The following is a 27997-nucleotide window of genomic DNA, read 5'->3' on the forward strand; positions in this document are numbered from 1 at the left end:
AAAATTCAGTATTATTTAATTTTTTTATAAAAATTTAGTTTAATTTATTTTTTTAATTTATAAATTTATTTAAATATTATTACTATCATATTAAATTTATGAGTATTATAAAATATTAATTAATTATTTATTTTTATTTTATATATTTACCTTGTAATTTAAAAAAATTAAATTTTTTGTTCGCTCGTATTGAAGCTATTAAGTTGTTTTAGTATTTGGTTAACCTTTTAACCTATGCTGTCTTGGTCTTGTGTGGCTATTGCTAAAATATTCTTAGTTTGTGTTAAAAATATTAAATAAAAAAAATTTATATAATATGTAAATCTTTTATTTAAATTATGAGTATATATAATAAAAATAATAATATGCGGTGCGATGAAAAAGCTAGTAATTATAATAATATAAAGCTCATAAACATGGGTTGATGGAAGTGGATAGAGCTTTGAGTCGATTGACATTTGATATTTATCTTCTTTTTGTAATGAATAGACGTTGAACTAAAGGGAAACCGAACACTAAGGGATAAGGAAAGCGAACAGGCAAGGGTTCGGTTTGGTAGCGGTTTTGTGAGGGATTGTGGTATGTTTCTCTTACTTTGCCTTTGCTAGCGTTTTCTTTGGTTAGTCTTTGATTTTTTGAAAGGTTTGATCACCTACTGAGGGTTTGTTTTGTTCAACTTGTCATTTTTCTTTTTTTCAAGGGTATGTGGGATTTTCTTTGAGAGAAAATTATTTTTTAAATTTAAATTAAAAATTATTTGAAGGTAGCGTTGAGTTCTTAATTCAACAGAGGTGTTCGATGGTTGATAGAATTATTGATTCGATTGGTGAGTTGATTGAATTTTTTTTTTATCTTCGAATTAGATTAATTTTTTCATTTTTTTTAACTCTTATGAATTTAATCTAATAAATCTTGTACAATACACTAAATTATATAGTTAGTTCAATAATATTTTTTTTTATTTTATAAAAATACATTTATTTTTATTTTATGCAATAAAATATTCAATTTTAAGTATATTTTAATAAATCATACACTAAATTATTTCTTAATAAATTGTATGCATATTGAATAATATATGTAAGCAAATTAATTAATAAATAAATTATGACTTGAAATTTAAAGATATGAAAATAAGAAGTGAGTAAAAAGTAAGATAATCACATTTATGATGAGGAAATTTAGAAAGGCAAGCACGAGTGAGTGTTCACGAGTGGCCTAATCACATCTTGCCACCTAACTTAATTACATTAATAGGGACATATATCAATTCATTACCTTTCAAATTATTTTTTTTTTTTTAAAATAACCAGAAAATTTCATTAATTCAAAGAGAACAAAGAAACAATATGAGGAGAAGAGATATCAATCCAAACTCCTTGACCTGACTCAGAATGAGCTGATGTTGCTAGAACATGAGCGACATCATTCGCAGATCTATGAACAAAAATACATTTTGCTTCCTCATAACTAGATAGAAACAGTTTACAATTTTGAACCAAAAGGCCAAAAGACGATAAATCATCTAACAAAACACAATTAACTGACATCATAAGTACCTTTCAAATTATTTAATTTTAGAAAAAAAATCTTTGACATTACAAATGTTTTTATCATTAATTAATGAAATTATAATTTTTTACCATTAAAATATATATATACACACATCACAATAATGGTGGGAGGAATGCCAACCGCAGAAAATTCTAATGCTCCCTTCCCTTCCCTTCAAATAGGGTAATTTACGATTTAGTCCCTGTGTATTGCCATTATTAACAAGTCAGTCCCTGTATTTTCAGAAACCTATTAAAACGTTCTTATATTTTATTTCCGTCAACGAAATAGTCCTTCCGTCCTATTTTCCGTTAAAATTAGATAAAGAAGGAGAGAGAAAATTTTTAAAATCCAATTTTACCCTCAAATAAAACCATTTATTTAGTTCTTGTATATTGTAATTATTAACAAGTTAGTCCTTACATTTTCAAAAATCTATTAAAATATTTTTATCTTTTTTCATATCTATTAAAACGTCCTTATTATTTTTTTCCATCAATGAAATAGTTCCTATCTTTTCTCACATCTATTAAAACATCCTTGTCGTTTATTTAAGTCAACGAAATAGTCCTTCCTCATCGTTTCTTTCTGTCAACGAAATCGTCTCTTCCTATATTTTTAGAAATTTATTAAAACGTCCTTATTGTTTCTTTTTGTCAACGAAATAGTCCCTATCTTTTCTCAGATCTATTAAAACATCCTTATTGTTTCTTTTTATCAACAAAATAGTCCCTATCTTTTCTTTCCTCTTCCTCCTCCTCCTCCTCTTCCTCCTCCTCCTCCTCCTCCTCCTCCTCCTCCGAAAAAGAAGAAGAAGAAGAAGAAGAAGAAGAAGAAGAGAAAGAAGAAAAAGAAGAAGAAGGAGAAGAAGAAGAAGAAGGAGAAGAAGAAGAAGAAGGAGAGAAAGAAGAAAAAGAAGAAAAAGAAGAAGAAGAAGGAGAAGAATGAGAAGAAGAAGAAGAAGATAAAGAAGAAAAAGAAGAAAAAGAAGCAAAAGAAGAAAAAGGAGAAGAAGCATAAGAAGAAGGAGAAAAAACAGATGCTGAAGAAGAAAAAGGAGAAGAAGCAGAAGAAGAAGAAGCAGAAGAAGAAGAAGCAAAAGGAAGAAGAATTGATGAAGAAGAAAAGGAAGGAGGAGGAGAAAAATAATTAGGGGTAATTTAGTCTTTTATTATATTTTTAACGGCAAAAATAGACAGAAGGACTATTTCGTTGACGGAGAGAAAACATAAGGACGTTTCAATAGATTTCTGAAAATACAGGGACTGACTTGTTAATAATGGCAATATCCAGGGACTAAATCGTAAATTACCCTATTTTTTAATAAAATAATTTATTTTTTAGTTGCCATATTTTCTGAATAATTACATATTTTTTTAAATAAGTAATTACCTCCAAGAATTTGTTATAATTAAATAGAGTGGTAGCTGAGACATTACGACAATGAGTGAGGGTTCAGTTTTGAGAGGCTGCTGGTTAAGCATTGATCATTAGCTTATAGCATTGAAGGCCCCAAGATTTGACAAGATTAATTAGATGAAAGAAGCTTTTCATCTACTGCATAACACTTGCTTATATTATCTCATTAGTATTAAGTCCTTAGACGTGTCAAATTTTGGTGGCATGTGTTTCTTTCCAAGTCAGATGATTTCTAGTTTTGCATTTATTTACAAAGACAGCTGCCTGTATTTCTAGAAACTGTTTTAGGATGGATATCTCCAGTATGTTAACCATCCCACAAAGTCAAAACCCTCTCTCCTTTTTTTATTTCCTTATTTCTTTGTGTTTTTGGCCGCTGTTTTTGACATTTCTGTACGGTTGTTCCCTGCCCTAATACCTTTTTTCCTGCCTGGACCAGATTTTCCTTCTCCACTCTTGCACAGGATTATAGATAAATAAAGGCGCGTGTTTTGTTCTTCTAGTGTTTGGGGTGCTATTTGATGATTTTGCAATATAAGGCCCTCAATGTTAGATTTTTTAGAATTTTAAGGATCAAACAATATTTCAACAATAAAATTTTCTAAAAATATTATTAAAGAAAATTAATATAAATTCTCTGGCCAACAGTGAAAACAGAGTCCAGCTTGTTACTAATGGCTTCGGCTAGTCACTAGTGCTTAACATTCGGGCCCGTGACACTCAGTGTCTTCTCCATCATTCGTTTCTAAATTTTGAAATGACGGATCCTCTATTTATGTGGCCTGCTACTCTTAAGAGATATTACCCGTGGTCTCTCTGGACACAACCAATCTCTAAACAATCGGTGGTGTTAAAAAGCCATGCCGGATACCCCTTTGCCTTCGATGTGCGTTGTTTTGTTCGAGCTCTCTCTCTCGATGGTCTTCTCATGGAGTTTGCTCGTTTTGAGAATTTGTATGCTTTTGGGGTCTCTCTGCACGATCTTTTCGTTCTACCTACTTTAGTACGCAACGATGGATTAGGGTGTTCCAGATGTGCTGTCGTGTAGCATGTAACGATCCAGATTCTTTCATGTCAACCAATTAACCTCTGTTGGGATTTTGGAAAGAGCCTTTTTGTTAGGACTGGGCTTTTAGGTTTTTTTTTTTTTTTAATTGGACTAGATGAGTTTTGATTGGTTCTACCCATCTTGCCTATTGGATCTGATGTATTTTGTAGCTTCCGCCATAATGAATGGCATTCATGAATTTTTTTTTTAAAAAAAAAAAAATCTATTACGTACAACCATTTTTTTCACCGCAGCCGGGATGAAGAATAGGAAAACAACTTCGCAAGGAATTTAGAAAACAAGGCTATGTTTATACGGACCAATTAAGATAAAAAGTTTTATACTTGCAAATAGTCCAAATGTGATAAAGCTGAAATCGAATTATTGTTCTATAGCTCTCTCTCTATATATATGTAATAAAAGACATTTGTTTATACCCTTCGTTATTCCAGGGTAACAGTTGCAACCTTATCATGCCTCGGTGGAGATTGAAAGCGGAAATTGGAGTTTATATTCATGACTATTATTAACGACCGAATTCAAAATTTTCTTGCAAGAACTGGTAAAGCTCTTCAGCAACCATGTTTGGATACTCTTCTTGTGGCAAAAGAGCACCTGGGACCTCAATAAATTTGCTGACCCCTTTGGCTCCTTTGAGTGCTTCCATCTCTGCTTTTGACCTCTTTGGAGATCCTTCAGTTGATATAACAAGAACTGGTAGCTTGCCATCCAAATCTGCAAAGAGTTCAAGAAACTCTTCTCGAGATTTAACCGGGTCAAGTAGACCTGTCAAGAAAGCAGCAGGTGCATATCGAGCGCCCTTTCGCTTTGTTAATGCATATCTACTTTCAACAATGTCTGCAGTCACATTCTCAGGATTTGCATAAACATGAGATTGATACTGGGATTTAATTGCCTTCTCATTGCTGACAAGCATGTTATACACCATCCAGCCCACACCAGGGGCTTTTAAGGTGCCCCTAAGCATTCCATACCTATCAAGTTGAACAAATGAGATCAGTTTAACCTGATTCAATAAACAACACAAATATAGATCATTTATTTGCATGTGCAGTTCAGTGGATTTGATGCAGAAACCTGCACAGATTAACAAGAAGAAACTGACAACATTTGCTGATGAAAGCTAGGAGAAGGCCATATAAAGGAGGACCCATGATAGTTCAGCCATATAAGGAAAAAGAAAATTAACCATAGGACATGGAAATCCAGAAATTACCATTGCACGAACAAAAAAAGAAACAGATTAACCCTGCTGTATTTAATTGATTGTAGAGTAAAATGGATCAAATTGAGTTTCCTGAATCGCATATAGTTCTCCTATATTTTTGAATCCTCTAAAGCAACGCAGATACTAATAATACTATGGATATATTTTACTTGCTTAGATTGACAAAGCGAGTTGTTCATATCCCTTAAGATGGTACTACAATTCTTGATACCTTGTTTCCATGCTGGAATCTCGACCAAAAACAATAGGAAGAGGACCAGCCCAGGTTGGTGCAACAGCAGCCATGGCAGTTGGATTAACCAAACCCTTCTTCGCAGCACGAAGTATCACTGTGGCAGCATGCCCTCCAGCAAAGACCACCAAATCCTTTTCTGAATCAATTGCATCAAATTTTTAGCGAGATTCATGTCAATAATTTTTCACTAGTAATTTCCAGTATAAAATAATAGACCATGGAAAAAAGATGAAATGGGCACAGCGGGGGTTGACACATTAAGAAGCTGGAAAGATGTTTCTCTTTTCAATTCAATTGACAAAGAAAGAAAACTCAAGGTTCTAAGATTGCTTTCAATCTACATGTCATCATCAGTCCATGACACGCTAAGAAGTCCACAGAAACAAAAAACTCTTCTCTGCAGCTTTACATCCAGAAGATAAAAGAGACTCAAATAAGAGTACCAAGTATACAAAATCCAACTGACATAGTGATGTCAACTAACAGAGTGAACAAAAATTCCTAAGGAGTGTATTGAACTGGTAATACCCAATGTTTAGTCACAAGAAAAGTGAGACTAACAAGTGTACAAAGTCCAACAGATGCAAAGATGATCGGAACAACGGTGTTAAGGACAACAAATCAATCATTTAACTGAGAAAGAAAACTGTAAGAGTAAGAATTCACTTTATTTATTTATAGTTTTCTTTTTTCTACTTTTTTTATCTTGTTCTGTTGGGTTGGGGTGGAGGGGTGGGGGAAGCTGATGGAGCTTAGCTATAAGAAAATGAACATTCAAACAAGTAACAAATAGTAAAAGTTGTGACAGAACATATTCTTGACCAACATGCAACATTTTGTTAAAGCAAAACTAATAGCAAGAGGAGAAGAAATCTCAAAAAATCACAGAACACGTAGATTAATTAAAATGTGATATGTAAGGCCATCATTAACGGGGAGTATGATATAAGCCATCCAGTGAATGAAAGTTCATATTGCCAGTGATGAATAAAGATAATAAAAAAAATACATAATCACTTTGTACCATCTGAGTACTGCAATGGACTATCTGGTGCGTTTATGAAGTCAACCAGAAATTTCTCCATGATATCAGCATTGTAATCTATTTTGGGTCTGTCAGAAAAACCCAAACCAGGCCAATCAACAATTGTAGCCTGCCAATTAATTTTACCAACACGTTGAACAATGTCTCTGGCCACTGATCTCCATTCTTCAACTGTGCTAACATCAGAAATGGTTGGTATCATAAGGATATTTTTGGGTGGATCAGAGCTCTCCTTTACATGTTCTTCATAGTATATGTTGATAGAATTGTCCTTAAGTTTCCATTCCCAGTTATTTGACTGAAAGCAAAGCTACTGATAATGAGGACACATGTATCTAAACTCCATTACTAGTATAACAATGAACAATGCCGGAAGAGAGAGAAAAAATCTGATTAGATAAGGAAATTACAACTTTCTGCACAGTTCTTGACCTAGCATAAAACAGTATAGCTGCACATATTAAGGATTTGGAAATGAATAATTTAACGTTGTTGAATAATGGGGTAAAAACAACCCCATGAGAGTGAAACCATACTTCGTATTATGCACAAATTCCTCACTATTTGTAGGAAGTAAACTGAAACTAATAATGGATTCATATGGAAATTTTGCTACTTGAAATGGATTATAGCGTCCTCATAGATGCTGCCGTCTAGATTTCATCGAAATGTAATTTAGCAGCCAACATTTACGGTAAGAGAGCTCTGAGAAACCACATGAATATTAGGTCAAACCACAAGTTAACACAAGGTTACAGAGGGAGCCAAAACCAAGAGCTTACAGCCTGAGACTTCAATTATTCTAATTTCAAAAGAAGAAGACTTCTGATTACATCTAATCCCAATTTCATCTGTGCATAGATTTAAAGCCCGCTTTCATCCTTGAATGTTATTTTCAAATAAATTAACTCCCAGAACAAAGTCTTACAATTTCATTTTGTTCATAAATTCACAAATGACCCTTAACCAAATTAAACCACCATCTTAGTTTTCCACTTTTAAAGCCACTATTCCACATAATCATCAGCTTTCAAACACAATTTCTACACGAACCAAAGTGACATAAATGTCAAAACGAAACTTGAACATAAGAAAGCTTACTCAATATTCAGGTAACGATAAAATCAAAAAATAAATTACAAAGACAATTCTTTTACTAAAAGTAATGGTGGAGATCAGGTTCACCTTTAATGGGATAATCGGTTTATCGGCCACGGAGGCTGTGGAATAATCCAGAGAAGTTGAAGAAGCTTTGACTAAAATGGATTTTGGAAAGAGAGATGATTTATAATTTCTGCAAGAAAGGGTGAAATACGGTGGGGAAGAGATGAAGAATGTAGCAGAGAAGGCCATGGTTTTGAGCTAGGGTTGTGGGAACAGAGAAAGGGAGGGGCCTGATGAGACGAATTTCAACTGTCAACGTACTTGAAGCATAGCCATAGAGCATAGCACACTAAGATTTTTTTGGAAATTTTTGAAAGGAGATTTTAAAATTACGAGACTTTTGGTATTTCATTATTACTAATAAAGTTGGGGTCGTTTCTTATAATTTACGCACGGTGGCGTTTTAGCGGTTTGTGGGCGGCCTACTGTTGAGCAACGGCATGTCGTCTCTAATCAACGCCATGTGATGATACGATCTTACGACTGTTCTTCATGGCTTTTTTAATTAATTCTTTTTCATCCATGGTTGTCATAGGTTCACCCAGATTCATTTTCCATTCATAGAATAATTTCACATAATCACAAATGTAAAATTTTTAACTCTCAAATCATTATTATAATTCACAAAACAAAGTAAAAAAATTTTTTTACCTCAATTATCATTGGAAGTAGTTCTGCTTGAACAATACAAAAAAAAAAGGTATAATTAAAACTTAGAAATCCAAAGCCAACCCTTGTGTTGAGTAAACTGCTTTGTCTTTCTTCCCTTGTTAGCAACATTAGTTCTTTTCAGTATAAAATTCCCATACCACAATTTCAGTACTTGATCACTATAATTTAACATACAGGCATCAGCTACCCGGTTCCCTTATGGCTCTGCCACAATAAATGATTACTTATTATATTATAGCTAGACTTGTATATGATGAAAATAGGTGAACCAAAATTAAATGAATCTTTAAAAAGTAGAGCTAAAATTTTGAGGAAGACACCTAAACCCAATTTTATAGGCAAATTTGGCAAAATTCATGTATTAGGTTTAGGGCAACCTATAAATGAAAATTTATATGTGGAGCTAGAGAGATCAAAATTAGGTATAAAATACCTTATTGAAAAGAGAAGATAATAAGCTTAAATTTTTCATGAAGGTAGCTTAATTTAATTATGTACTTATCGTGTTTAAAATTAAGTAGCAATCTCACACGGAATGTCACCTGGTAAAAATGATATTAAAATTATTTAGTAGAAAAAAATCATTTGCTCTTCATGACTTTTCATATGGTTTAATAATTGTATATGCATTTTAATGATGATCAATAAATCAAAGTGAAATAAGGTAACTTAGAGTTATGATTACTTATTATAGAATGAAATAGAATTAGGCAAGAGTCCTTTCATCACAATATTAGCCCTATGTCTTAGGTCCTAAATGGTTAGGATTCACATCATCTGTATGAATTATAAAATTTCTCCTAAACATTGTAATGGGGGCCTTCGGTTTCATGGTCATAATTGAACCAAATGCTTTGTTCCTGTACGCATTTTTTTCAGTCGTAACATTTGCGCTTCTTAAATCACAGAATCTTTGCGTTTAAGTAGGCATAATTCTTCAATGCTTAGTGTTCCTTAATTACCAGTAATCTCCACATGAACAGGAACCATTTTTGAAAGAGTGGAAGCGGCTTCTGTCTCTTACCGCAATCTCCAATTTATAAACCTGAGAAATCAGCTTCATCACCACATGACAGTCCCTGCAGATCCTCAAATTCTTAACTATCCTTATAGTCTTTCCCTCGCACAATCTTGCTATCCCAAAAGCTACGGCGAACTTTTCACTATGCATAGAAACCGAATCTTCTTTTTCTTCCTCTTCTATGTCGTGCAAAACAGTTCCAATCTCTGGAACATAACCTCCTTCAACCCTGAGCCTCAAAAGTATGTCCTTCAGCATCTCATAAGCCTCCTCCATAATTTTATCTTGTTTTTTACCTGCCATAAAAGTGTACATTATCTTGTTAACTTCAATCATGCTCCAACCAGGAGTTTTTTTAAGTCTCTGATCGGTCATTGATCTTCTCACAGCAGCAACATCCTTCCATTTTTCTGCAACTGCATAAATGTTTGACAAAAGAACGTGGTCACTAGAGTTGTTCGGGTCGAGCTCAGAAAGCCTTTCCTTTACATTTTCAGCCAACTTGACATTACCGTGAATGCTACAAGCACCAAGAAGCGTCCGCCAAATAATATCATTGGGTGGAATTGGCATTTGAGAAACAAATTCATAGGCCTTCTGCAGCTGACCAGCTCGACCATATAGATCAACCATGCAACCATAATGCTCAATGGCTGGTTTTATATTGTACACATCTTTCATCTTACTAAAATATTCACATCCTTGCTCGATCAATCCAGCATGACTACAAGCATATAAAAGTGAAATAAAGGTGATTCCATCAGGCCTAGTTTCAGACTTTTCCATCTCATGGAAAAGCCTTATAGCTTCTTCTCCCTGACCATGCATTGCAAGCCCCACCATCATTGAAGTCCAAGAAACAATGCTCTTTTTATCTGGCATTCGTTCAAACACCAGTCGAGCCATACTTAAATTCCCACATTTCGAGTAAGTATCTAGTAAAGCATTATTCACTGATACAATCCAAATAAGCCCTGATTTTTCAATAAACCCATGTAATATTTTGCCAAGCTCGAACGCCCCAGCCTGTGCACATGCTGAAAGCACCCCTGTCAGGCTTACTTCATTGGGTCTAGACCCATCCCTCAGCAACTCCCTAAAAAACCCAAAAGCCTCATCGAAACTCCCATTATGAGCAAACCCAACAATTATGGTACTCCATGACACATCGTCCCTTACAGACATCTCCAAAAACATTTTCTTTGCATGCTCCAGCTCCCCTTCTTTCACATGTCCCGCAAGCATCACATTCCACGAGGTCAAGTCCCTAAAGGGCATCAAGTCAAACATTTTCCTCGCATCCTTCACATTCCCAACCCTAAAACACGCAGTGATCACCGCATTCCACGCAACAACGTTTCGTTCATGCATTTCGTCGAACACCTTCCTCGCAGAGCCAATACACCCACATTCACCATACATACTGACCAAAGTGGTTCCAACAAAAAGATGGATATCTAACCCATGAGTCAAAGCTTGGCAATGCAATTGAATTCCATCTCCCAAAGACCTTAAATTCGCGGCCGCCTTGAGAATAAAAGCAAATGAGAAACTATCGGGAGAGGAAAGTGATTTCTTCCTCATTTCAATGAATACAATGATTGAATTTTGCGGTTTATCCGATTCGGCAAGGCCTCGAATGAGGGTGTTGTACATGAAAACATCTGGCTTTGGAGTGTGGCGAAAGAGGCTCCAAGCGTAGTCCACAGAATCGGAGAGTGCCACTGTGCAGTGGAGGAGTAGTTTTCCGACCAGGAAAGGGTCGGTGTCGAGGCCGGTTTTGAATACATTGGCGTGGATTTGCTTGAGGGATGTTAGGGTCTTGCAACTATTCAACAGAGAGAGGCAGTGGGTAAGGGAACTGCTCATTAGCCGGTTTCAGTCATAGTCCATGCCTCCCTGGTTCTGTAACCGTGGCTGTGGACTGATGATGATAATATAAATATGTAGAGTTTAAATAAGTATAATTGTCCCTCTCTATTTTTTTTTCCACGATTAAATATGTGCAATTCAATTTTTTTTCTTTAAATTCTTAAAAATAAATAAGTCCTTCAGCTAATATAATTTTTTTTAATAATAACATTTTCATTTTTATAGTTTTAAAATTTTTTACTATTTTTTAAATTAATTAAAGCACTGAATTTTTTATATTTTAAATAAAAATAATATTTTATTATTAAAAATTATATTAAATTAAAATTTATTTTTCACTTCAATAAAAACGATAAAGATTTTTTTAAATATGTATTTACATCAAAATATATTTAAATTAAAATTAATAAAAACTTAAATTTCAGAATTTTCAAATTTATTTAAAATTAATAAAAATTTAAATATCAAATTTATTTACATACACTTGCTATCCGCTTATGTATATATTAAAAGTACATATATAAGTATATATTAAAAACCATCATATTTATTGATTTTTTTAACAAAATGAAAATACACTAATTTTGGTTGTAGAATGATTTTTCTTACAATAATCAGAATAAATCATTTCGGAATCGAAAGTTAATTTTTAAAATTTTTAAAATTAAAATTAAAAGTAAATTTCAGTACGATTCCTGTACCACTCTATGTATTTTTTTTTTGTTTCAGTTTAATTTTAATATTAATTTTTATTTCAATTTTAATTTTATATAATTATCTGTTATTATAATAAAATTTTAATTTAAATAAAATAATTAAATATTTTTAACATAATAATAATATTATTTATGTTAAATTAATAAATTTCATTTAAATTTTAAAATAATATCAAATATTCATAATATTAGATAATATTTTTATTTAAAATATATAAGATATTTAAAATTTTGTTACAAATGTTTCCACAAGAAATAAATTTTAACTAAATAAATTTTTATTATTTGTATGACATGTGGTAAATTTATTTGATTTTTTAAAACAATTTTATGTAATTTTATCTAAAATTAGATAATATCTAAAATTATAAAGTGTAACTAAATATATTTTTTTAAAATAGTCACAATTATTTTAATTTAATTTTTTTTATTTTATCAAATTATATTTTATTAATATATATAATTTAATTAACGATTATATATATAAAGAGTAATAATAGTAATTATAAATATATATATATATATAAATGATTTTAATAATTTATCTTCTTTGTTTTTGAATCAACAATAATTTATCTTCTATTAGTATAAATTCTATTAATATAGAGATAGTATATAATTAACTAATTAAATTAGTTAAATTATATTTTTATAAACCTTTAATAATTAATTAGTGAATAAAATACATAATAATTATATATATTTATATAGCTACTAATAACAATTATAAGTACAAATGCATACATATACCAATCTATATATAATTATTTTAAGAATTTATATTTTATTAATATAATTATATTAATATTGAGATAGTATATATATATATAATATTTAGGTAGTGTGAACTTTAGTTCACTAATAAAATTAGTTAAATTTATACCATTATAAATATTTAATAATTGATTAGTGATTAAAAAATATAATAATTTAATATTTTTATTATATACATATAAATAATAATAACAATTATAATTGCATATATATATATATATATATATATATAATTATTTTAGTAATTTATATTTTAATATCATAATTTTAATAGTATAATTCAATTAGTATGTATATATATAATCTATTTAAATAGTATAAATTATAATTAATTAATTAAATTGGCTAAATAAAATTATAAGAATTATTTAATAATTAACAATATTGTGATTAAACCTGTGTGATTTTATTGAAATTATATAATATATAAAACTTATTATTAAAATTATAGTATTATTTTTTTGAAATGAATTATAGTATTATTATAAATTATTTAAAAATATATGTATATATAGTATGGTTCTGATTCAATAAGAATTCGATATGATTTTAGTTTAATTTCAGTTTGATTCTTCGATTTAATTCAGAATTTCAGAAATCGGATACTAACTCTAATGAAAATTAACACGTTTGAAAGCTAATTAATAAGAGCTTGACAATCAGTAACCATCATTGAAAAACAAGAGCTATAGAATATTGTGTGTTTTGCAATCTGTTTCCACACAAATGGGAAGGAATTAAAGATTCTTCACCCAACTTAAAGCCTCTTGAAAACAAAGAGCTTCTCCAATATTTGGGTCGTGTATTCCTCCAAATTGTCTCATCCGTCCAGCACAACACATTCCTCTAGCATCTCGAATAATCATAGCAAAGCTATAATCCCCGTTAGGCAAGACACAAACATCAACGTTGAGCTTAAAACTTCCCTGCGCTTGCTGCCACTCAACTAGAAGCCATCGTGCTCAAGACAAAATAGATTGTGCTTTTCTGTATCTTTTGCTACGAAGCCACGTCATTTCGATTAGTCCATACATTCCATATCACCATGAAAGCTTTCTGCACTTTCTCCTTGCGTACCGTCTGCAACAGATTTGTTATCCATGACTACAATGAGTTTATAGCTTGCCAACCAACAATAGACAAGTAACAAACATCTTGATCCAAGATGCAACCATACAACACATGCTTTTCAGTTTCATTATATAAACCACAGATTGGACATGTGGCATCAACATTAATATATCTTCTTCGCAAAGCAATCTTCCATGATAACAAACCTCTAAGAACTCTCCAAATCCGTAACTTCTCCTGTAATTCAGTTTGTATTACTGGATTATGGATGTCGAGCAACCATGGGTCTTTCCAAATATGAATTGAATTCCCATCTCCAACCCGTTTAAAAGCTCCATTAGCTAAAATAAACTGTGGTGTTTAGATTTCTCTCCATATGTGACTGGGGTTGACTAAACTCTACTTCAAAAAAAGAATATTGTCGAGATTTAATTAGCTAAAAAAATTAAATTCAACTCATTTGATTTGGAGTGAAAATACAAAGTTTAATTAAATTTATTTTCATAAAATATATCGTTATAAAAATAAATTAAATTTCATGGAAATTAATTTTTTTATTATAAATTTATATAAAATAATTTTATTTTTATAAAGTATATTTTTTAAAAATTTATTACATTAATAAAAATTAATATTACAAAAAATATAAACATATTTTTATACAAAATAGGATAAAAATTACATTAAAACTAATAATATTATTATTAATTAAAAAATCTTATTCTGTTATTTATATGAATATTTTATTATTTTTATATTTTAAGATATTAACATTTTTATATTCTTAAAAATGTCATTATTCTTTGTTTATGTAATAATTTTTTATAAAATAATTAATTTATAGAAATATATATCATTACATATAAACTTATAAAATCAAAAGTATAAATATTATAGATTTCAATTTTAATTTTTTGAAAATATTTATATTTATATGTTTTTAAAATTGTTTTCAATTTTCATTAATATCATATATTTTTTTAATATGACTGATTAAAAAAATCAATTCATGTTGAAAAAATTTTAAAGTGAAATATAAAATTTATGTAAAATAGGAATTATCATAAAAATATTAGATAACAATAACAATAGGTGATAAAATCTCAGCCGTTAAATGGAAAAGCGACAGCTATTGGTTCTAGGGCATTGTCTACGCTTCTTTTCTCTCTCACCTCTCCAGTTCGGCTCCGTGTCGCGTGTGTGTGTGTGCGTGAAAGAGAGGATTAGAGAAAGAAGCAAAAATGGTGCAGCGTCTTACGTATAGGAAACGCCATAGCTACGCTACTAAGTCCAACCAGCATCGTGTCGTCAAAACCCCTGGTATGTTCCTTTCTGCTATGATCTACACCACGTCTAAAACCCTGGGCCTTAATTTTCTTAATTAAGCGTCTCTCTTGTGCCTAAATTTTGGATTAGATGCGCTGGTTCAAAGAGCTTCAATTCTTGATTAATTACAGCTTTTTAGTATTTATTTCAAAGAGAATGGATTAATGCAGTAGGAATTATGTTTTTTACAAACGGACTTATAAGGTCGTGTTTAAATCGCTGAAAGCAAAAGAATTAATGCTCACAGAATATGCACAATCGTTCATTTCCCTTTTGTTTCATGGTGATTGGACTATTTTTATTATCAGTTTCATGTATAGGTGCTTGTGTTGTTTTGACTGATAAATTCTGCTTTTTTTTTTTTTTTTTCTTTTGTTTTTTTTTTGTCGGTTGAAATCTAGGTGGGAAGCTTGTGTATCAGACCACCAAGAAGAGAGCTAATGGGCCTAAATGTCCTGTTACCGGAAAAAGAATCCAAGGGGTATGCATTATACTCTCCCCTGTATTTTCTAATAACCAATGACTCCTTAGTGTATCTTACATTTGACCGTATTGAAACTATATATTGATGGTTTATATCTGATATCTAATACCTTTTTTTTTAATCCAGATGAAATAGGCCATAAGTGTTATACAACATAGAAGGGGATTTTCTATTAGCCAATTTTTGCTTGCTTGTATGTGTCATGAACTTCAAACTGAGAATTGATGCATGAGGTAGTGCAAAATAAGCACAAAAATTTTGGTAACAGCTTTATATCCATCAAACAGATAAGCTGAAGTTGAAGTTGTTAGAATGCAAAAGAACTGTAACAAACTTAGGAGTGTTGTAGAAAAGGTAACCATGATCAGTATAATGATTGGCTGCCCAAACAAGGTATTGTTTTTTGGATTGTGGGTTTGGGGGGAGGCATTGTTGTTTCAATATAAAGTGATGCAATGCCGTGCTTTATAGGGCCTTCTATTCCAGCTATGAGTGGAAAGTGTTTTTAAGTTTGGTGCAATAACCTTTACTGGTCTTCCAACTACAATGCTAGATGGCATGCTCATGCCAATTTCTTTGCTGATGCTAATTTTGATCTATTTTTACAGATGTCAATTTTGGTGAGAGTTTGTGGTTCTCTTGTCCAATAGATTTGTAATAGTCAGGTCCAAATTGACCTAAATAACTTTCTGGACCTATTTTTTACTTGATCCAAAATGTTTAATCCAAGTTATTTAGTAGTTTATAGCTTAGCTAATACATATTCAATTTAAATTGCATTTGCAAATGATGTGGGAAAGTGAACCCACTTTCCCACATCATTTGCAAATGCAATTTAAATTGAATGTGTATTAGCTAAGCTATAAACTACTCCACAACTCTCCCCCACTAAATTTCGCAATGTTCCCATTGCAATTTTGCTGCGCTAAATTGGATTACAATTGCTGCGCTGAATTGGATTACAATTGGTAGTTTGGTACACCAGGAGTGGACCCTCGGGCAGCTCTACCTCGTTCCGTACGGGTAGCCATTTCCTGGCAAACTCACCAGCTGCGCACAATTTTCTGACTCAGGGCGACTCTGATATCAATTGTAATAGTATGATCCAAACTGATCTAAATAACTTTTTGAACCTACTTTCCACTTGACTCAAAATGGTTAATCGAAGTTATTTAGTAGTTTATAGTTTAGTTAATATATATTCAATTTAAATTTCATTCCCAAATAATGGGGAATCCTTCCCTCAAGCTCAAAGTGGGTTCCACAAGATTCGTGTTTTATGATCTATTTCTATAGCTTTCGTATGAACTGTTTCTAAATTTAGGTTAGGTCAATGGATTTTTATCAAACGCTGCTCTTACAAATTTTGGCCCTGTTAATTTTACTTATGGATCTGCTTTCTTTTAGGTAATTCATTTCTATAGTCGATAACAACTCAAAGTTTTTTCTGCATCTTTCTTCATGACACTATATTTTGAATGACTTCATTTAATAGTGTTACTTTCTTGAAATTGAGAATTGTAATTTGTAAGTTGTGAGTTGTCTGCATTTCCGTCACTCATCCCACTTGTTAGTTCATTTATGTGCGTCGATAATTAATTTCTGTTTGTATATGCCCCTAGCTTGGTGTTAATTATCATTCATTTTGCTGTATTTGCAGATTCCTCACTTGAGGCCTGTTGAATACAAGAGGTCTAGGTTATCTCGGAATAGGAGAACTGTGAACCGTGCATATGGTGGTGTATTGTCTGGAAGCGCAGTCAGGGAGAGGTTTGTTTCAATCCATAATTTTCAGCTTCATTTGTTTTCTTTCCAAAAGTGATTCGCATTCATTTGTGCTGGATGCTTTTTTACTTTGTTGTATAATTGCCTTCAATTTCATTGGAATTCTGCAGGATCATCCGTGCTTTTTTGGTGGAAGAGCAGAAAATTGTGAAGAAGGTTTTGAAGATTCAGAAGGCCAAAGAAAAGTTATCTTCAAGAAGTTGATGAGACAATGAAATTCTTAAAGTTTTGCAAGTGAAATTTTGACTTTTAAATACGATTTTTATGGATGGCTGCTTTAAACACGAATGACCATTTGTCTTAGAATCTTCTTCAACAAATTGATTTATATGAAAATAGACTTGATGTTACGTGTAGGGATTATATGTTTATTCTTGTAATTTTGGCTGCAATGAAAAATATAGTTTTATCTCTATGTCAAAAGAATGAGTAAATTTGGGAGAGATTTTTGAGCAAGGGGTTGTAAGGCAATTCATGTTCTTATTGTGCAGGCAATTATAACACAAAATGCAATGGACAAGTAAAATTGATGTTTGCTCTCAGAAAATTCAACCAATTGCGGAAGCTACCAGTCGCCTCGATTATTTTCACTCAAGTAGGGCGATTAGCCGATTATGCAGGAATATAGTTGCCTAGCCAAAAGCTAATTGTCACGGATTGTCACAGTTCAAAGGTGATGGGACCAAGGACCACTAAAATTGGAAGGAAAATTGGCTTTACAGGTTGTTGGAGCCAATTCTGCATTTGGGCTTGTGTGACAGTCCAAATGAGGTTCAACGGGCTTGTGCCGCTGGTAAATTGGCTTTACGGGTTGTTGGAGCCAATTCTGCATTTGGGCTTGTGTGACAGTCCAAATGAGGTTCAACGGGCTTGTGCTGCTGGTCGGAGGGTTAAAATGTCAATTGGGGCAGATTGGCCAGCAGACAGGTTGAACGGGCCTGTCGGTGCCAGAGGTGACTGGCGGGCTGGAAGGGGTAGCAAGCGAGGTTCACTAGGAAACTGGACAAGCCGTGGAGCCTAGCAGGCCAGACGGACCGGCGAAGTAATGGAGGCAATCTGGCGAGTGGTAGGCTCAACGGGGTGCAATTGGGCCAGCCCAGCACGGGGGGTGTTGTCAGATGGAAGGAGGTTCAATGGGGCTGGAACATTCGAGAAGGTTCCAGGGGCATCCAGAGATGTCCAGACGCAGATGAGGTTCACTAGGCACGCTGGCAGGCCGCGCGAGGCTAGTAGGCCGCGCGTGTAGAGGGAGCACGCTGGTTGGCCGCGCACGTAGGACGATGCTGGCAGGCCGCGCGGGCAAACGAGGTTCACAGGGGTTGGAGGACGCGCGAGAATTCCAGAAGCTTCGAGCATTCTGCAGGAGCTAGTGGAAGCTGTTAGGCGCGGGCGGGCCAAGGATGCGCAGGGCACGCAGGCCCGTGGCAAGCCAAAGCGAGGTTCATAGTTGCCAGAATCTGCCAGAAAATTCTGGAACGTCCCAGACAGCTTCCAAACTGCCCAAACAGACCAGACACATGGCAAATCACCATCCACGTGATTAAGTCGGCTAAGCACCCTCATTTGCCTATAAATACCCCCATTGGCAGATTATTTAAGAGAATGGAAGCCTCCCACACCTAAAGAGCCATTGGGACACCTTGTACACACTTTGTAGTGCATTTGTGAGTTTTCTTGTATACTTGCCTTGTAAATTTTCCCAAGTGTAATATAAAAGCCATTTTCCCCAATTCTCTTCCCTTCTAGCTAGTTTAGCTTGTTTAGCTTCCTTCATCCCATAAGCGCTGGTTTAGCTCTTCACAACCCTTTTGTTTGCTTCCCGCTGTGTGTATTGTGAGGTTAGACTGACTTGGCTTGACGGACTGAGCTGAGTGCCGCACTGCTGGAGTGATTTTTGGGGTTGGGATCGCTCAGCACGTGACAAGTGGTATCAGAGCCATTAGAGCCTATTTTGTGAGGTTTTGGTTGGCTGGCAGCAGCACACTGTGAGGTTCGTCACTGCTGCGACTGGAGTTCATCTGGACATCACTGCGGGGAAGTGAGGTTCAGTTGGGCGAAGAAACCACTGTTGAGAAGATATTGAAAGCATCAGAGGTTCTTTTGCCGAGATACCAGAAGGTTGGTGTCGCTGCATCAGCGAGGTTCAGCTTGCCATTGTGGGGTTATTTCCAGCTGATTCTGGGCAAGAGTCTGCCAGGATCATTGGGGCACTAGTTTGGCAGGAAGTGAGGTTATTTCTGCCAGTTGCTGAGCAATCTCAGCAAGGGTATTTTTGGCTGCAGAAGAACAGTCCAGCGAGGTTAACCTATCCAGAATTGTGAGGTTGATTCCTGGGCATTGGTGGCAGATTTTCAGGGGAGAAAAATCTGTGTGCTGGGAAAAGTAACCAGTGAGGTTCAAAACTGCCTACAGGGGTAGTGCAGAGAGGTTCTTTCTGCGTGATGCCAAAGGAGTATAATTTTTACCAGCGACCAATTCAAGAAGAGTACTTGGTTTTCCCCCACCCATTTTTGCAAGAAAGGAGGTTTTCATTGGAAGGAAGCAAATCTTGCCAACAATGTCAAGCCCGACAAAGGAAGTTGTGGCGGTTGGCTTGGGTGCTCCATAAGGGAAGGAGCATGGCGACCTAAGGAGGAAGTTGGAGCCAAAGAAACCTAGCCAAGTGAGAGCAGAGCTAGGAGATTTTGAGGTCGAGCTCGCAAGGGTGCAATTGCGACTTGTCGATGATGATCAACGGTTCGAGGAGATAGAGTCCCACCTTGAGGAACTTGAGTCTAGCATGGACGAGGTTCGCGAGGAGGTGCAAGGAGCACTAAATGAAGCCATCGACAAGGTGGTTAAGGATGGTGAGTCTTCGAGATCCTCCCTCCTTAGTGAAATTGTCGCACTTAAGGAAGAGAATATGTTGTTGAGGGGTGAACTTGGGAAATTAGTAGAGGAGTTGAGTAGGATGAATGGTGAGGTGGAGAGTTTGAAGAAAGATAGGAGTTGTGAGTCCACTTCATCCATTCCTCTACTAGGCAAGGAGGATGTCCCTAAGGAGAGTAGACCTTTGCGATGGTGTTATTTTTGCGAAGGTCCTCATAGAAATGGTGAATGCTCAAGGAGGAGTGAGCTTGTTGCTAGGGTGCAAAGCAATGAGGAGACTCCGTTGGAGCCAAGGGTGGCATACTTAGGTTCTTTACAAGTGTGTGGAGCACTTAGACGGGTGGAAAATTTGGAGGAGCTAGATGAGGAAGCAGGTACCTCATCATCTTCATCTTCGTGTTTGAAGAAGGACCTAGGGGAATGTGGGGACCAAAAGGGTATGGAGTTGCTGAGGGAGCTACCACCAAGGGAAAAGGTGGATGGTGCCATGGACGAGGGGTCCAAAGTAGCTGAAAGTCCAAGGGATGTGGTTTCGCCAAAGCAAGGGAGGCGTAGGCGACGACGCTCAAGGAGGAGCAAAAGTAGGTGCAAAGCCGAGGGGATGACAAAGTCACCTAGCCACAAGGACGAGGGAAATGCTACTAGTGAACTTGAGGAGAAGGTTGAAGGCAACGCTTCGTATGTAGGTGGACATACGAAGGGGTCCTCCACAACTTTGCACAAGGGTGATGCGAAGAGGTCCAAAGTTTGGTCATGTGGTGATGGGCAAGCGAAGAAGACGCGACGAGGGCGTCGCGGGTATGAGTGGAGGAGAATGTCACGGTCCAAAGGTGATGGGACCAAGGACCCCCAAAATTGGAAGGAAAATTGGCTTTACGGGTTATTGGAGCCAATTTTGCATTTGGGCCTGTGTAGCAGCCCAAATGAGGTTCAATGGGCTTGTGCTGCTGGTCGGAGGGTGAAAATGCCAACTGGGGCAGATTGGCCAGCAGACAGGTTGAATGGGCCCGTGGGTGCCAAATGTGACTGGCACAGTTGGGGAAAACAGGTAGACTTGAGGGCCAGGAGGGCTAGCAAGCGAGGTTCACTGGGAGACTGGGCTAAGCGTGGAGCCCAGCAGGCCAGCCGGGCTGGCGAAGGCAATGGAGGCAATTTGGCGATTGGCAGGCCCAACGGGGTGCAATTGAGCCAACCCAGCATGGGGAAGGTGCTGGAAGCTGGGGGCGTCACCAGATGGAAGGAGGTTCAATGGGGTTGGAACATTCGAGAAGGTTCCAGGGACATCCGGAGATGTCCAGGCGCAGATGAGATTCACTGGGCACGTTGGCAGGCAGCGCGTGCAGAGGGAGCGTGCTGGTTGGCCGCGTGCATGGGATGACGCTGGCAGGCCGCGCTGGCAAACGAGGTTCACGTGGGCTGGAGGACGCGCGAGAATTCGAGAAGCTTCGAGGATTCTCCAGGCGTTGGTGGAAGCTGCTAGCCACAGGCAGAGGGGCACGGGTGGGCTAAGGACGCGCGGGGCATGCAGGCCTGTGGGAAGCCAAAGCGAGGTTCATAGCTGCCAGAATTTGCCAGAAAATTCCAGAAAATTTCAGAACGTCCCAGACAGCTCCCAAACCGCCCAAACAGACCCATACATGTGGCAAATCACCATCCATGTGACTAAGTCGGCTAAGCACCCTCATTTGCCTATAAATACCCCTATTGGCAGATTATTTAAGAGAATGGAAGCCTCTTACATCTAAAGAGCCATTGGGACACCTTGTACACATTTTGTAGTGCATTTGTGAGTTTTCTTGTATACTTGCCTTGTAAATTTTTTCAAGTGTAATATAAAAGCCATTTTCCCCAATTCTCTTCCCTTCTAGCTAGTTTAGCTTGTTTAGCTTCCTTCATCCCATAAGAATTGGTTTAGCTCTTCACAACCTTTTTGTTTGCTTCCCGCTGTGCGTATTGTGAGGTTAGGCTGACTTGGCTCGACGGACTGAGTTGAGTGCCGCACTGCTGGAGTGATTTTTGGGGTTGGGATTGCTCAGCACATGACATAATACAATTGAATAAGCAGAAAGTTCAAGACGAGTTTTCCTAATAAAGTGCAGAAGTGCCACAAGCTTTTCGTGTGAGGGTAGTGCCCCTTTCACTATGGGCATCTGATTCAAGGTGGTGACCCACGAAAATATCAATGGGTTCCTTTTTGGGTCTAAAATTTTTGCACCACTCACTTCTTCTTGAGCTTTGAAGGGGCTGAATGTTGCACTCACTAGAATGTCGAGGAGTCCCAAGTTACCACCTTGAATAATTGGACCACTAGGAAACAACTTCATTTCCTCTTCAAATACGTTCATCTTCTCCCGTAGTTCCTTAGTGGCTCTCTCTTGTGCTTCTCCATCACTTGTGATTATACGTCCTATGCCTTCAATCAACTACAATCTCACAGAATTGACATTATCAGTTAGAAGCAAGAAAAAATAGTCTCGCTATCTGTTAGTTGATTAGCTTCATAGATTAATGAAGATAGGAAATTCTTATTTGACGATGTTAGGAAAATAAACTTTGACCTGTTGTTGGATGAAAGCAGCCCAGAAACGAACTTGAGCTCTGTGATAAGGATCATCAGACAAGAGCTGAGGAGCTCCCTTCCATGTTTCATCAATGTATTCAAGTATGACAGATGATTTAGCTATTGGTTTTCATAGTGTACGAGTACAGGGACTTTCTTGTGAATTGAGTTGTATTGGAAGAGCAATTGGCTCTTGTTGTTCAAGTCTTCTTCTATGTATTCATAAGGTATGCCTTTAGCTCTGAGGGCTAATTCCACCCTCTTAACATAAGGGCTAGCCCACATTCCATGTAGCTTCACCTTATTTTCCTCTTCCATATTCTCTTTCAATTTGTCCAGGGCATGCCACCCAAATCTTTAAATTTGCTGCATAATTGTTTGAGTTGCTGGTCAAAAGTTGTTTCTCTGACTCTTGATTATGGATCATTTCCTTGGCCAAGAAGTCATAATTAAATAAGCAATGAATATGTAAATTATTGTCCGGGAAAAGCATTATCTATTTTGGAGAAGACAAATTGGCAGGACATATAAGAAACCGAAAAAAATTGAAAGCCAAGCCGATGGTTGATTAGGATTTAATATAATATCTGAAAGTTGACTCTAATTATTGTCAATAAATATTAGCATAATAATTTCAAAGTCCTCTTTAATATTGTAACTCTTATTGTTTTTTTTTTGAAATAACAAGAAAACTTCATTTAATTCAAAGAGAACAAAGAAACAATGTGAGGAGGAGGGATATCAATCCAAACTCCTTGACCTGACTCAGAATGAGCCGATGTTGCTAGAACATGAGCGACATCATTCGCAGATCTATTAACAAAAACACACTTTGCTTCATCATAACTAGATAGAAGCAGTTTATAATCTTGAACCAAAAGGCCAAAAGACGATAAATCATCTAACAAAACACAATTAACTGACATCACAAGTACCTGAATATCCAATTCAAAAAGAACTCGATCCCATCCACACTCTTTAATCCAGCTTAATGCTTCCCGGAATGCTATAGCTTCAGCACACTTTGCATCCATCTGGCTATAAAAAGAGCCTGCTCTAGCAGCCACAAAACTCCCATCATCCTTCCGGATTACACAACCGAAACCTATCGAACCTCGTTGCAAGCTTAAAGAGGCGTCAATGTTCGCCTTGATCCAACCGTGCGGCGGAGGAGACCAGATCGGGCGAGCCGGGTCGATAATGGTGCTTACTGAGAATACGACCCGGGCTGCTTTCCATTGCTGCAAAAAATTCAGAGCCATGAAGAACACACCACTCGCAGTCTGACCCTGGCCCTTCCATACAACATTGTTCCTATTTTGCCACAAAGCCCATAAGATCATTAGCATAAGGGAGGCATTTTCCACAGAAGCAGAAGAGAAGGCTAAAGAAAACCACTCATTTAAAGAAGATGCAGAAGGCGCAGGCCAACCCAACGGCGAGCTTAACCAGCAGCTGCGGGCAAAAGGGCACTGAATCAGAATATGCAAGACATTCTCAGGGGCTACATGACACAGCGGGCATGAAGGATCAACTGGGACTCTCTTGGACTGAAGTGACGAGAGGCAAGGGACAACATTAACTAGAGCCCGCCAGCAGAAATTGAGCACTTTGGGGGAACTTTAGCTTTCCAGAACCGTTTCCATATCTCGCTCCCTTCCCTATGTCGAAAACCATCAACCAGGAACTTATATGCACTTTGAGTGTTAAATTTCACTAGTGTTGAATCACATTTTGTCATTTGTTAAGTCAGAATTATTTTCTTAATTAATGATTGCTTAATTTTTTAAATATTTTATCACGTCGTATAATTAATTAATTGAGAGTCTAATAAATATAGAAACTTATAAAATTTAAAATATTAAAAATAAAATAATGAAAAAAATAGCTGAAAAGTTTCCTCTTCATTCAATATTTCACCATGTCTCCATCCCTCCAAGCAAGCAAATGCATGCTCAAGCATTGCAGAAAGAGTAAAGTTACTGAAAAATATATTTAGAAGTTTAATTGGCTCGGTATCTCAGTTATCATTTGGGATCTATTGGTAATAAAAAATAAAATAAAATAAATTAGTACTTATTTGAATGGAAATCAGAGCGTGATTAATTAATAATTAGGAATCCATTTAGTTTATATATAAACTCTAAAATAGCAGTAAGCGATTGGTCAACGATTATTGGTTATTAAATATAAAATTCAAATGTCAAGAATGGGATTCGAACCCATGCCCTTTCGGACCAGTACCTGAAACTGGCGCCTTAGACCAACTCGGCCATCTTGACAATTGCTCACTTCGATTCTGCCAAAATTTATATAGAGGGAACGAAGGTCGACTACCCGCGCTTTCGGAAGACCGCTCCTCAAAGTTCTTCCTTCGCCTGGGCAGTTTCTTTCGAGTAGGAATTCGACTAAATGAATTCTCTCATCAATCAGAACCTCCAAACCAAGATAGTTCCAATCTCCTTTACCAAATTCATATCTTCAGTATCCATAATCCGTACCTTGTCATTTCATGCCAACAAATATGAACAGCAACATCCTGTTCCTTTTCTTGACCCGTTTCAATTGCTCAGTAACTACACCAAATCCACCCATCATGCTTTCAAAGACACTAAAATTATTCATTCCCATTTGCTTAAAACAGCTGTGTTGCACTCTGATATTGTTATTGCTAACTGCTTACTTAATAGGTACTGTAATTCTGGTGCCATGCTTTATGCCGTCAAATTATTTGATACAATTCCTCTACTAAATGTTATTTCTTGGAATATCATGATTTCTGGTTACATTCATAATATGTTGTTTGAGGATTCGTGGAGATTCTTTTGTAGTATGCATTTTTCTGGTTTTCAGCCGAATGATTTCACCTACGGGAGTGCTGTTTCTGCTTGTGCTGCTTTGCAATCTCCTTTATTAGGTGAGCTGGTGTATTCACTTGCAATAAAGAATGGGTTTTATGCAAATGGTTATGTTCGGGCGAGAATGATAGACTTATTCGCAAAAACTAGTAAGTTAGATGATGCTCTGAAGGTGTTTTGTGATGTGTCATGCGAGAATGTGGTTTGTTGGAATTCTATCATCTGTGGGGCTGTTAGGAATGGGGAATATTGGGTTGCTTTGGATCTTTTCAGCCAAATGTGTTGCAAATCTCTGATGCCTAATAGTTTTACATTCTCAAGCATTTTAACTGCTTGTGCTACTCTCGAAGAAATTGAAATTGGAAAAGGAGTTCAAGGGTGGGTGATTAAATGTGGAAAAAAAGATGTCTTTGTAGGGACTGCCATAGTTGATATGTATGCCAAATGTGGGGATATTGGTGAAGCAGTTAAGGAATTCTCTCGGATGCCAGTTCACAATGTAGTTTCATGGACTGCCATTATATCTGGTTTTGTTAAAAGGGATGATTCTATATCTGCCCTCAGATTTTTCAAAGAAATGAGGATGATAAAGGAGGAAATAAACAACTTTACTGTTACTAGTGTACTTAATGCTTGTGCCAAACCTGATATGATTAAAGAGGCAATCCAAATTCATACCTGGATTTTGAAAACTGGATTCTATTTGGATCCAGTGGTGCAGGCTGCTTTAGTTAATGTGTATGCAAAATTACATGCTATTGATTTGTCAGAGTTGGTATTTAGAGAAATGGAAGACGTAAAGAACCCAGGTATATGGTCCATTATGATCTCTTCTTTGGCTCAGAATAAGAGCTCCCAAAGGGCAATTGAATTGTTGCAAATAATGCTCCAGGAGAGTCTGAGACCGGATAGCTTTTGTTTTTCTAGTGTCTTAAGTGTCATAGACTGCTTGAATTTAGGGAGGCAAATCCACGGCTACATTCTTAAAACCGGATTTGTCTTTGATCTTTCCGTTGGTAGTTCTCTTTTCACGATGTACTCTAAGTGTGGTAGTATAGAGGATTCTTACAAAGTCTTTGAGCATATTCCAGTCAGAGACAATATTTCATGGACATCTATGATCAGTGGTTTCACAGAGCATGGCTGCACAAATCAAGCTTTTGAGCTTTTTAGAAATATGCTGGCTGAAGGAACTAGACCTGATCAGATGATTTTTATTGCAATTCTGGCTGCATGTTCTGGTCTTCGTTCCTTAAAGAAAGGTAAGGAAATTCATGGGTATGTTTTCCGTGCTGGGATGGGCAGAGAAGCACTAGTTGGTGGTGCACTTGTCACTATGTATTCAAAATGTGCTGCTCTGAAGCTGGCAAGGAAAGTGTTTGACATGCTTCCTGAAAAAGATCAGGTTTCATGCTCATCCTTGGTTTCAGGATATGCACAAAATGGGCTACCTGAAGAGGCAGTATTTCTGTTTCATGAAATGTTAATGTCTAATTTCGCAACAGACTCATTCACTGTTTCATCTGTTCTTGGGGCTATTGCACTTTTAAACAGATTGGACATTGGGACTCAACTGCATGCCCATATCATAAAAATGGGCTTAGATTCAAATGTTTCAATCGGAAGTTCACTTGTTACAATGTATTCTAAATGTGGAAACATTGAGGATTGCGGTAAAGCATTTGATCAGGTTGATGAACCTGATTTAGTATGCTGGTCAGCAATGATTGCTAGCTATGCTCAGCATGGAAAAGGTGTAGAGGCTTTAAAAATGTACGAGCAAATGAGAAAACAAGGAATTAGACCTGATTCAGTGGCTTTTGTTGGGGTTTTGTCTGCCTGCAGCCATGCCAATTTGGTTGAGGAAGGCTACTTCCATTTTAATTCAATGACCAAAGACTTTGGCATTAAGCCCAATAACCGTCATTATGCTTGTATGGTTGATCTCCTGGGTCGTTCAGGGAAATTGAAAGAGGCTGAAAAGTTAATTAAAAGTATGCCTACTGAACCTGATGCTTTATTGTGGGCAACGCTACTCGCTGCTTGCAAACTACATGGAGAGGTTGAGCTTGGGAAGATAGCAGCCAAAATGGTGATGGAATTAAACCCGAGTGATGATGGAGCCTATGTCCTGTTGTCAAATATCTATGCGAATGTAGGCCAGTGGGAGGAAGTCCAGCAGATCAGAAGCCGGATGAAAGGAGCTGGGTTAGGAAGGAAGCTGCTTGGAGTTTCACGTGATATCTAATTCTGCCCCCTTGTGTAAGCCTTGATAG

At 36.2% G+C, this 27997-nt stretch overlaps 6 protein-coding genes and 1 non-coding gene across 7 annotated transcripts; 2 read left to right on the plus strand and 5 right to left on the minus strand.

The window, feature by feature from the left end:
• Positions 1 to 4344: 4344 nt before the first annotated feature.
• LOC110617773 lies at positions 4345 to 8044 on the minus strand. The gene is made up of 4 exons (XM_021760766.2): positions 7736 to 8044; positions 6530 to 6848; positions 5482 to 5641; positions 4345 to 5016 (listed from the first exon to the last, which is right to left on the minus strand). Exons 1-4 carry the CDS (start codon positions 7901 to 7903, stop codon positions 4548 to 4550), a joined length of 1116 nt encoding a protein of 371 aa, XP_021616458.1. The 5' UTR covers positions 7904 to 8044; the 3' UTR covers positions 4345 to 4547.
• A 1014-nt stretch (positions 8045 to 9058) lies between these two features.
• Positions 9059 to 11336, minus strand: LOC110616809 (pentatricopeptide repeat-containing protein At1g74630). Its single transcript, XM_021759303.2, has one exon. The coding sequence runs from the start codon at positions 11274 to 11276 to the stop codon at positions 9345 to 9347; it is 1932 nt and encodes a 643-aa protein (XP_021614995.1). The 5' UTR covers positions 11277 to 11336; the 3' UTR covers positions 9059 to 9344.
• Positions 11337 to 14964: 3628 nt separating this feature from the next.
• On the plus strand, positions 14965 to 17798 carry LOC110616834 (60S ribosomal protein L34). Its single transcript, XM_021759331.2, has 4 exons — positions 14965 to 15160; positions 15568 to 15647; positions 17311 to 17420; positions 17546 to 17798. Exons 1-4 carry the CDS (start codon positions 15082 to 15084, stop codon positions 17637 to 17639), a joined length of 363 nt encoding a protein of 120 aa, XP_021615023.1. The 5' UTR covers positions 14965 to 15081; the 3' UTR covers positions 17640 to 17798.
• Positions 17799 to 22264: 4466 nt separating this feature from the next.
• On the minus strand, positions 22265 to 23244 carry LOC110617917 (glutathione S-transferase U10). Its single transcript, XM_021760917.2, is given in 3 exon segments — positions 22265 to 22726; positions 22862 to 22995; positions 22998 to 23244. Coding segments are annotated over 3 exon segments (780 nt in total). The 5' UTR covers positions 23182 to 23244.
• Positions 23245 to 23664: 420 nt separating this feature from the next.
• Positions 23665 to 24604, minus strand: LOC122723877. The gene is made up of 3 exons (XM_043957781.1): positions 24474 to 24604; positions 23799 to 24318; positions 23665 to 23676 (listed from the first exon to the last, which is right to left on the minus strand). The coding sequence occupies exons 1-3, from the start codon at positions 24602 to 24604 to the stop codon at positions 23665 to 23667; spliced, it is 663 nt and encodes a 220-aa protein (XP_043813716.1).
• A 460-nt stretch (positions 24605 to 25064) lies between these two features.
• TRNAL-CAG lies at positions 25065 to 25145 on the minus strand. Its single transcript has one exon. It is a non-coding gene; the product is annotated as a tRNA-Leu (tRNA).
• Positions 25146 to 25206: 61 nt separating this feature from the next.
• Positions 25207 to 27962, plus strand: LOC122723878 (pentatricopeptide repeat-containing protein At1g74600, chloroplastic-like). Its single transcript, XM_043957782.1, is given in 2 exon segments — positions 25207 to 27928; positions 27931 to 27962. Coding segments are annotated over 2 exon segments (2685 nt in total). The 5' UTR covers positions 25207 to 25275.
• Positions 27963 to 27997: the final 35 nt, after the last annotated feature.

The sequence above is a fragment of the Manihot esculenta genome, chromosome 6 (assembly GCF_001659605.2).
Source record: "Manihot esculenta cultivar AM560-2 chromosome 6, M.esculenta_v8, whole genome shotgun sequence".
In the NCBI taxonomy this organism is placed as follows: domain Eukaryota; kingdom Viridiplantae; phylum Streptophyta; class Magnoliopsida; order Malpighiales; family Euphorbiaceae; genus Manihot; species Manihot esculenta.